General features: G+C 38.9%; 1 protein-coding gene across 1 annotated transcript in view; it reads left to right on the top strand.

Annotated features, from left to right (window-relative positions):
• Positions 1-10,702, top strand: part of LOC111864986 (intraflagellar transport protein 88 homolog) — a 28,770-nt gene extending 18,068 nt beyond the window's left edge. Inside the window, exons 10-16 of the mRNA XM_023852650.2 lie at positions 858-1,044; positions 2,078-2,225; positions 2,593-2,704; positions 3,693-3,927; positions 5,514-5,639; positions 8,832-9,020; positions 10,188-10,702. Coding sequence (XP_023708418.1) covers positions 858-1,044; positions 2,078-2,225; positions 2,593-2,704; positions 3,693-3,927; positions 5,514-5,639; positions 8,832-9,020; positions 10,188-10,309 — 1,119 coding nt within the window. The 3' untranslated portion in view covers positions 10,310-10,702. The remainder of the gene's footprint in view (positions 1-857; positions 1,045-2,077; positions 2,226-2,592; positions 2,705-3,692; positions 3,928-5,513; positions 5,640-8,831; positions 9,021-10,187) is intronic.
• The last annotated feature ends 789 nt before the right edge of the window (positions 10,703-11,491 follow it).

Genomic DNA, 11,491 nt, shown 5'->3' with positions numbered 1-11,491 from the left:
CGGGATTATTCATAAGGAGTTCGTCCCTCCTGGTCTGGATTGCCCCACATATTAAGGAAATGTTTCATGTTTTTTTCAGTTCAACTATTAAGCTTGCCTATTAAAAAAGATCCATTTTTAATAATTATTTATATTGAGTCCAAAGTGGAAGTGTATGTTTTGTACTACAGCTTCATTCCCTTCGGCGCTACAGCTCAGTGTGAGCTTTGGCCTCCTGAACAATCTACCTCCATTCTTCTCTATATCCTTTCACTTTCATTTAATGGAGATAATCATATACATCCTCCAACCATCTCAACCTGGGTCTTCCTGTCTACCTTGTCCATCCATCTGAGGCTGATTATCTGGTTTCTGAACAATTTAGTTTTTATGGCGTGAGGAGGACCAGGGTGTCCCTCTTCATCTGGCTCCTACTTCTTGACTTGTCCAGCGCAAGTGACCCTACCAGTGGCTACGCTACCGCCAGCATAGCTCTCAGGGTCTCAGAGCACTCAAACCCCACCACCACAATAAGGTGGAGACACCATCAGTGGAGATGTACTACAGCCAGACAAAGTATTTCTTTTTTATTGCTCTAATTCTAGTACATTGCTGAGATAGAGAATATGACATTTTTTCAAATGCAGTATCTGGAAGAAAGAGCATATTCGTCAAGGAGTCACTGAGGTTTGTTATCATGCTAAAGAAAGTTATGGACCAAGAAAGTTGTAAAGGCTGTAAAGCCTAGTGCTCCTAAGTAAAGCTTGAATATTTAATCCCTGGCCAAAGTAAAATTCTTCAGTTAAACAGAACATAATACACTTAGAAGACTGCATTCTGGTTACATGGTGTAATTTCCACATGTGATCCTTTTACAGCAAGGTGATATAGGTCAGGCAGAGAAATATGGGGAGATGGCTCGACAGGCAGACAGCTACAATGCAGCAGCATTTGTGAACTTGGGAAACTGCAGCTTAGCCCGAAATGATGTTGAGAAAGCCAAAGAACTGTTTGCCTGTGCTCTGGATAGTGATGCTTCATGTGTGGAGGCCCTTTACAACCTGGGTGAGGAGATACTTGTATTGTGAAGGATTCACTGTTTGATCAAATGATGGAGGATAAAATGGGTAGGAGAGATGAAAAATGCATATAAAATTTTCATTGGAAGACCAGAAGGAAGGAGACAGTTGGGAGATAATAAAAATGTGGGATGTGGGGTATGGACTGAATTAATTTTGTTCAGGGTATGGGTGGCTTGATGGTTTTTGTGATCATGATAAAGAACGTTGGGGATGCAGGGGCATATCGTTGTAATGGTTTTTGCCAACAGGTGACACATTATTGACAGATCTGTGTGAATTTATTTATTTGTTTTATATATGACTTTGCCATCATGAATAATGAATGATAAAGTTAGTCAAAACATTTGGAGATACAGATAGTTATCACAGATATGTGATCTTTTATTCTGTTAAAGATAAATTTGTCCCTGTGCTTAATTAATTAAGCACTAATCCATGATGGCATGTGGGGAAGTGGATGTATAGGTCCACGTTTTCCTTGACCTCGGCACTAGTTGGAGGTGAGTGGTCAGTTTCACGCTCCAGCCGCTTTACTTCTGGGGAAAGAGCCCCCGGTACCCATTGGATAGGAGGCTGGATGGCCCCAGAACCAATCTGGATGACATGGAGAAGAGAAAATTCTTGTCCCTACCAGGACTCAAACTCTGACCTCCTCGGTCTTCCAGCCCATAGCCCTTTGCTATACCGACTGCGCTTTTCTGTTAAAAAGTAAAAAATGTGCAAGAAATGCTCTTTATGTAAAGATCTGCCCTCTTTTGTTGTGTACCTGGTTCTGATGATTATTGTAACAAAATTCATACCTGATCTCCTGTAAATGTTGAATTAATCCCATGGTAAGTATCTCTAGCCCTTAGTAGAGTTCATCTGGTGCCATAATTGGAATTAGACGGGTTTCAACGCTTTGATTTTGTTTTGCATTTTCACAGTGGAACAGCTTAGTATAAGGATTTGTCTTTCTGCAGAGTGAAGGTTTCATGTATAGATAAAAATGGTCTTTGAATTATGCATATAAATAGGTCTTGTGAACAAGCAGCTGGGACTGTATGAGGAGGCTTTGGAATGCTTTCTAAAGCTGCAGGCTATTATGCGCCACCATCCACAGGTACTCTACCAGGTGGCACACCTCCAGGAGCTTCTTGGGGATGTGGATCAGGCATCAGAATGGTGATTATATGTATTTACTGTTATCTGTGTAGTTTGAACCTTTACTTTAATATAAACCCCTTAAAATCCATCATTACATTAACCTTATAACTAAGCACAAAATTAATCAGAAGTTGATTTGTTGTTCCTGATTTTCATTCAAGTTTACTGAAAGTTGGAAAGTTTCTTCTGTTTTATGGAAGTTATAAAGAAAACAAACAACTTCATAATAGCAGTTGAAATTACATAGCCCAGTGACATTTAAATGGACCAGCAGAGAGCCATAATGGTATTTAATTTTGACCAAAAAGGGATAATTACAGGAATAACTTCTAAGCATATCTGTGACAGGTCTTCCATAAGCAAATATCTGATTTTTATTTTCCAGGTATCTTCAGCTTCTTGGAATTGTACCAACTGACCCGGGAGTTCTACATAAGATGGCAGAAATGTATGATAATGATGGAGATAAGCAGCAGTCATATCAGTATTATTTTGATGTAAGTGCTACAAAGAATCTCTGACTGGTTTAGTATGACATGGTAGATTACATTTTTGTGTGTTCATTGCACAAACTGCATGAAATGGAGAAATGAATTTCATCCTTCTCTCATGGAATAACACTCAAATTTAAAAACCAAAGATACTCATCATTGTATCTGTCAATCTTTCTGTTTATTTATTCCTCTTGTTCCCACTGGAATGTAGGATATCTGTGAAATGCTTCTTTCACTTCAATTTCTTAATCTGAGACAGTCAGTAGGACTCCTTGAATGGGGGATCAGCCCATTGCAAGACCACTACCTACACACAAACACAGAATAAACGCAAACATCAATGCCTTGAGTGGAATTCAAACCCACGATCCCAGTGTTGAAGTGGGCGAAGACATTTCATGCCTTAGATCATGCATCCACTGTGATCAGCCACTAATGTGATTAGAAAAGTATATTTGGAATGAGAATTTGTTTCATATCCCTCTATTACAGTATTTGCAGATTGCTTTGACAGCCATATCTGCCATACATATTAGCAAGAATATGGAGTATATTTCATAATATCTTTGTGTCTTTGATTCATTGTAGGAAAAAAAGAGGACTGAAAATTTACACACACAAAACATAATTGGAGAGCAGCTTCAGTAGGGTACATAAAATTTTGAAGACTGGAATGTATGTAACTTTACACTCTCTTTCTGTGTTGCCTTCTGCAGCAACTGGTCATTGTTTGTGAAGTTTCTGTCAGCTTATGTCTGTTTTGCCTACAGAAATGTCTTTAATCAAGATACTCTGAAATAGCAATGAGATTATGTTTGTATGCATTGTCTGTGCTGTAAAGATATTTATAGTTTGTTATTGCAATTGGAACATTTGGATCATTATGCATAATTATATGTGGGATTCCAGGTGAAACCGTTGCAACACCCAAGCTTTGTTGAACTTTAAGAACTTGACAAAGCACTGAACTGATGAAACCTGTTAATTTCAGTCATTCCGATACTACCCTTCGAACTTAATGGTATTGGACTGGTTAGGATCCTATTTCATTGAGCATCAAGTGGCTGAAAAGGCATTAGGCTACTTTGAACGGGCAGCTCTTATGCAGCCTAATGAAGTGAAGTGGCAGCTGATGGCTGCTTCATGTCATCGGAGAAGTGGAAACTATCATCAGGCTCTACAAGCTTACAAAGACATTCATGTCCGTTTCCCTGATAATATTGAATGTGAGTATCATTTCTTATCACATGGGATTGAAAAATATGGGTACTGAATGTTGAACAAGAGTAATAAACGCTCATGCTTCAAACTCACAGGTGTCCCAAGTTTGTTTCTTAGTCTAGAGGCCAGCTGCCTGATTGACATTTTTTGTGTTTTCATTCGGTTTCTGCAGGGAAACTATCATAAGATAGCTTAAAATAGGTTGTGGTAACTTCCAAATCCATCCCAGTTTTTAATTCAGAAAGTTCCTTCTGATATGTGTATCATGAATGTAGTTTCAAAAGCACTTTTTTATAAATTAAGAAACAAAACAACTAAGATACAGTGGTGTGGTAAAAAACATGTTCTGTCAAAAATTGGTTTATTTACTATATTATACAGGGTTTGTCCGAAAAGTAATGTCAGTGAGTCGATTAAAAAACTTTTATGGATTGGATCGGTGCAACACATTAAAAGGCTTCAAAATAGGCTTCTTCTGCGTCGATACATCGATTCCAGCGAGATTTCTAGGCATCGAAGGCGTCATGGTAGGCCTCCTCCGGAATGTCCTTTAGAGCCTTGGTGCAAGCCTCTTTGACTTCGCCAACTGTCCCAAAATGATGTCCTTTCATGAGAGTTTTCAAGCGCGGAAACAAAAAGAAGTCTGGGGAGCCACGTCAGGACTGTAGGGCGGCTGGGGAACCGTTGGCACCTTTGAATTGGTCAGGAAGCGGGTCACGAGGAAGGCGGTGTGGGCTGGCGCATTGTCATGGTGAAGTTTCCAATCGTCCGCGATGTCGGGCCGGATGAGACAAACACTTCGTTTGAGTCTCTTTAGCACTTCCATGTAGAATTTGGCGTTGATGGTTGTACCATGTAGTACAAACTCACATTTTCGTCGGTGGTGCTTGTTGATGGCCGTCCAGCGCGGGCTTCATCGTCGACCTCTTCACGGCCTTCTAAAAAGGCCCTGTGCCACCGGTAGACCTGACATTCCGACAAACAATCATCACCGAAGGCCGTCTTTATCATGGGAAAAGTTTCCACTGCAGACTTGCCAAGTTTCACACAAAACATGATGGCAATCCTTTGTTCCAAGGAGCGCTGCATTGCGGCTTGCACGGGAGACAAAAACGAGTTTCACGGAAAAGCCTTTCGTCACTCTCAGGAAGTTCGGAGACGACTAAGCGACCGCGGGTTCATAAGCTGACTTCCCCCTCCACCGATCCCAACCGGTCTGAGAGTGCTGCGACATATAGTCACTTCACAATAAAATAACTGACATTACTTTTCGGACAAACCCTGTATATTACTTCCAGTCTGTTATTAAGCGAGTGATTAAATTTAAGTGAATCAGGGGGAACCCAGTCTAGAAAACTGAGATTAACAGCCGTGGGGATTCATTGTGCTGACCACACGACACACTCTATCCACAGAAGTTGGCACTAACCTCACCGACAAGCAGCAGTCGCTCGCTTGGTATAGTTTGCTTGTGGACTGAAGCCATGGAGTTCCCCCCCCCATGGGAAACAAATTTTGATTATTAGGAGGAAGTTATGAATGCATTTTTTGGCAGTTCTTGTTGTAGACGTGTTTTATTTACATTTGGCAGGCTTGAAGTTTCTCATTCGTCTCTGCAGTGATCTAGGTATCAAGGAAGCAGCAGAATATGCGCTTGAATTGAAAAAAGCTGAGAAGGCGAAAGAGGTTCGCGAGAGAATTGGTAGCAGCCGACCAGGTGAGTAGCTTTCACTGTTATCTGAAATTCAGTTGATTCTCTGAACAGTCACCTATACCAGTTGCAATGTAATGTAAAACGTTTTGTGTTAACCATCATTTCATCACCCCCTCCCCCCATAGGATGTGTAATGGTTAAGAAATTATAGTCTTGTGAAACTGGAGAGTGATATTCTTGACACTGTATTTGGCTTTGTTTATGAGATATTAAATTACAGAAAGGATTGTCTTATTTTGGGGTGAATATAGTACCAAATGTTTTACCCACACTTCATAATTTTCCATTAGATGACTATTGCACAAGCATTTAATTAAATATATATTAACACTTTCACTCCTGTGATATCTGCTCCTGGCTTACCTCCCAGTAGCCATTTTTTAATAGTATGCAAGCAATTTGCAATATTTTATGATAAATCAATACCAAATGATCTTCGTACATCCAAGGATGGCTGATGTTAAACTGCATGCACCATCTATTATTATTATTATTATTATTATTAAACGTTTCTTTCCTAAAGTTCACTACAATTATTCTCTTGCTCTTGAGGAGTTAAAATTACATACTTTATGTACTAGGAGACATCGCCTTGATGCTCTCTTTCTTATTCAAGTTTATTTTGGCTCTAAATTCTGCCCTTCTGCCCTGGAAATTGTTGGTCTCCGAGTTCCTGCTCGGTATATCAGAGATTTTGCATTGTTCAATGTTTGCCCTTTATTTAAGAATTGTCCCTCTGCTAGATGCGCAGCAGCTGCTAATGTTGTCTGCAGGGAGGTTGACGTATTCGGAGCCAGGAATGTTCTACCCAAACAAATTTTAAATACAGTATAACTGTTAGTATTTTTATTATTTGCATGTTCAGTAAAGCAAAATGAATTACGTAATTTTCCTCAGAAAATCTATACTATTCAATTCTTAATTAAATATTAATGTTTCATTCCTCTATTCGTAATAGCACTTAGTTTAATGATAATGGAATTATTATTACTGTTATAATTATCACTTATTTGTTTGTTTACTTTTACTTTTATTCATTATTATTTCTTCCAATTATTTAACTGTAATTTGTATTTGACTTTTAATAAGTTTGTATGTAATGTAATTCAGTCATCTACACTGTGCTGAGTCTGTAATTGGCCTTGCGGCTGTTGACTCGGCACATTAATAATAAAGAATTGAATTGAATTGAATTGAATTATTATTATTATTAACTTCTATGTGTGTATGTACTCATATTGTCCTTTCTCGCCACAAATGGCATAACTATTGGAAATGTACTTATTTTATTTTTCTCGCCTGTTAAAGGTAACTTCAATTTTTCTTGGAATTGTTATTAATGTATTTCTGTTATATAGACTGTCATATTTTGTACTGTGCTCTTTAATTATTTTTGTGTATTTCTGTGTACTCATGCTAACTGTGATTGGCCTTTGCACTGTTAAGTTTGCATGTAAATAAACACTAATTGAATTGAATTGAATTGAATTATTATTATTATTATTATTTTAAGTGCAAATGGGTTTTTACTACACAACAATAAATGACACATTACACAGAATGAATACAATGCAAATACAATTACAACTACAATTATATAAATTAATAGTGATAAGAAATAAGCATACTATACACTAAGCAGTAACTGTAATGAAATATGTAATGTAATGAATTGATGCACTCACATTTCACTTCACTACTCTTGCATACCCTTCATATCCTCACAACAATTTACTTCCCTTCACCTCACTTCACTTGACTGCATTTTTGGATTATTTCCCCCACACCTTCACTTACCTTATTTATCAGTTTCCTAACCCTTTTCTTAAAATTGCTTGATTTACAGGAGAGAGTCCCTAAAGCATCTGCAAGTAGTTGGTTCCAGAGCTGGATGATCCTATTTACAAAGGAATATTTTCCAATATCTGTCTTTTGCTTTCTGCTCCTAATTTTCCTCCCATGATGAACCCTGCTCAGATAGCATGATCTTTGTAATCTATCACTTATAACATTCAAAGCCTGTTCTCCCGTGTATGCTGTGAAGAGAGCATATATGCGAGCTATTTTTCTGCCCTGTGTTTTGCACCCGGTCTAGCACATTTTATCTGTCCCTTCCCATAAGGATCCCAGCAGGCCACCTTATATTCAAGAATCGAATGTACTAGTGATGTATACGCTAAACGTTTAGTGTTACCGTTTCCCTTTTTAAGAAAATGAAGTGCCTTCCAGGCTTTTTTCACCATGTAATTAACTTTATCAGCCCAACTTAAATCACTGCATAAGTATTTACAGCTTCTTGTTTCTGGAATTACTATGTCCTGTAACTCAGGCTCTCGTAAAATGAACTGCCTTGCTCTATCTGGATTAATTATCACCGCATTCTCAACCACCCGCTCCCCCAACCTGTTCAGATCTATCTGCAACTTTTCCATATAGTATTATTTATAATTTTGCTATATATTATACAGTCATCTACAAAAAGTCTAATAGTTGATTCAATATGTATCCAAATATCATTTACATACGCAAGGAACAGTAGTGGACCCAGTACATCTGACGTTACTCTAACTTCATCTCATAATTTCCCTCCTACTCTTAACTCTTGTGTATGGCCCAAAAGGAATTCCTATATCCACACAAATACCCCCGAGGCCACAGTTTTCCTGAGCAGCCAGTCATGGGGATCTAAATCGAAAGCCATCAAAAAATCTAGTAGCAAAAGAAAGAACTTTATGCTACCAAACAGGTTTGTCAAGTGATAACATTCTAGACTTGTCCTGAGGAGGTATTCATTTTGGATGTTGGCCAAGGTACCAGCTATGTGGACTGAATATCTTCATGGTTTTGCTTAGGCCTCCAGGCAGATGCTGGGGATAATAGTCAATTAGGCCATGGCTGTTTCCAGATCCTTTCCAACTCACCATTCCTCAGCCATCCTACAATGGTACACTGTTTAGTCTAGGAGGAACTACATGCTCGCAGTGCATGCTGAAAAGGATATCTTTTGTCTTGTCATAGCGTGTTTCTATCCAATCTTTGTTTGATATTGTAATGGGGACCAACCACTGGTAAATGATCAACTTCAGATATGGAATATTATATGGTATGGAAGCAAAAATGTTAAAATTTCATTGTAATGAATTTAAGGTACTGGTACCTGTGTTGATTAGCTTAAATAAATAACCATCTATACAGGATCACTGCGAAGTGGAAGTGGTCGCTCATCTCGTGGAGGGCTTAATAGTCCTCTGAGTGATTCACCCCAACTGTCAGCTGGTGCTCGTAATAGTCCACCTGTGCCTTCTCAAGTGTCACGGCTGCACAAGATGGCACTGCTTGAGACCAGCGAGACTTACAGCCCCACTAGTCAACACAGAGATGTTGGTGAGCATCTTAATTCCTCTCAGTATTTACACAAGAAAGTTAATGATTGAGATTGAGTGAATTTCATACTACTTAAGGTAAAATGCTGTTTGTAACAAATAATTTTTCTCTTATCATTGTATAATATTGCTACTGCCCAGGCTTGTTCTAAATCTTCCGTAACTTGTACCTGTTTGAAATCAAAGTGAATTGAGGGCTTAGTATCCGGACAGAGTTATTAAATCCTAGATTTGACCACATCCAGTACTGACTTATCCATTTGCCAATTGAAACCCCACCTTTTGAACAAAGTAAATGTTATGTGAAGAGGAGGAATACAAGACCCATTCTGTGCTTTAGGATCCCCATTAAACTAGAGGTCTGCTTAAATCCTAGTTCTAGTAAAATATGGAGATTGACACTTTGATAGGCACCAGACTGTACAGTACTCTGTTTAAGAAACACGTAGACTTTCTATCTTCATTTCTTGTCAGAAGTAATGCCATAAGGTAGGAATCCTGCCATCTAAAGCATGTTGAGCTCTTTGTCATGGGTTTCTCTGTGGGTGGAGGTTTGCACTTTATATGACTATTTGAGTGCAGTGTTAAGTGAGACCCTTGTCAAAATATTTTGGGGTTACACTTTGAGAGAGTTTCTTCAGAGATGGAGGGTTGCTGAGAATATGTTGAGGGAACATTCACAGACACCTGGCAAGGAGTGGTCCTTCAGACTAGGAGTTAGGCATGGGTCTGCCAACCCATCAGTGCAAAATCTTGCCTGTTGTATGAAACAGCATGCACCTCAAATTACGCTATTTGGGTTTGAGTACGTCAGTGAAGGAAACTACTTAGGAGACAGGTGTATGTGGAAGGTTAATATTGAAATGAATCTTAGAAAAATCTTATATGAAGGTGTGGACTGGATTAGTATGGCCAACCATAAGGCTAATAATATGCATCTTTGAATGCAGACAGTGAGTTTCCATAAAAGGAGGGCATAGGAGTTTGATCAATTGAGAAACTGGATTCGTCAAAGATAACCCTCCATTGTGAAGTTAATTAGTTCGCTAATTTGCTAGTTAGTATATTCAGTTGAGTACAATGTATGCTGAAGTAAAAACAAGAAAGTCATATGTCTAATTTATTAACATTGCTTAATTTGACATAGTTTCTTGTTTGTTATTCTCAGATGCCAGCTACAGTGATCCTCTGGGTCCTCTTGCAGAGCGGCCTCGTACGTCAGTGGGCCACAAACATGCTGAGGATGAGTTTGGTGATGAGGAGCTAGGAGAAGATCTGCTGCCTGAGTAGTTACGCTGTACCATGCAGGAACCGCAATGTCACTCGCCTGTGTGCTGTGTGACTCACTTGTACTGTGTGTGCGTTCAACCTTTTCATTTGCATTAAATTTGTAATTCCGTCCAGTTAATGCCTCACATGTATAAGCAAGAGTTATATTAGCTTATATATCACAGTTTTGTAGTCATCAGATTTCACCCTGCACAGTTTTGGTATTGCAGTAGTGAAAATAAACTAGGTGTTCTTTATGTGGAATTGGAAGGTGATAACCATGTGTAGGGGTCATATCTGTCTGTCTATGACCTAAGATCATTTAAGACACTTATCAATTGTAATTAAATTTTGCAAGCGGCCTCTGTAGTCTAGAGGTAACATTCCCACCTCATGACTCGTAGTACGCGGGTTCAAATACCCGGCGGAGGTCGTCAAATTTTTAAGGGCGGAAAAATTCAGGGAACAAGTCCTCTGGGAGGGACTTTAAGCCGTGGGTCCCATGTCGTAGCTTTACGGCACGTAAAAGAACCTCATATCTCCAAAGGAGGTCACTGAGCCAAATTAACGGACGTTTCCCGCCCAACAGCAGTCTCTAATACCTCTGGTAGATGGGGGAAGCATTATAGATACCTCTCAGCTAGTAGAGCCGGTCTCGCTGGCTGGGCGGGACTGATGGTAAGCACCAGTACCGGTAGGATATAGAGACTGGTAGAAATCATAGAGGGAAGCACAATGGACCAACACAGGTCTCAGTGCATGGGGAAACCCACCCTCTCCAATAACTAACTAACTAATTAAATTTTGCACTAAGAACTGTAATTAAGATTTGTGAGAACTCGTAAAACATCACTCACTCATTCGCCTCCATCTTTAGTGCAACTGTTCACAGTCTGTCTTTAATTTAAAATGACATTAAAATCACATCAACTGCTACATGTTTCAGCCCAATTTGGCCATCTTCAGGTAATTGTTCACTTTTTGAAACTGATACATCGCACTAGATCATAAGTCAATGTATTTCCATGCTGTTACATATTGTTGCTCACACTAAAATATGTTTGTTTCAGAATAAAAGTCTCTCCATTCCGTGTTATTTTTCATTTTGTGGCATCCGTGTTTCTGTAATGTATGATATATGTTTATTATTAGTGCAAAGATGTATCATTATTTTATGAATCTACTTTTTTTATATGTCTGTAT

The sequence above is a fragment of the Cryptotermes secundus genome, unplaced genomic scaffold (assembly GCF_002891405.2).
Source record: "Cryptotermes secundus unplaced genomic scaffold, Csec_1.0 scaffold209, whole genome shotgun sequence".
NCBI classification, from domain to species: Eukaryota; Metazoa; Arthropoda; class Insecta; order Blattodea; family Kalotermitidae; genus Cryptotermes; species Cryptotermes secundus.
The sequence above is the reverse complement of the archived record's forward strand: the minus strand, read 5'-3'. Positions and strand labels throughout refer to the sequence as shown.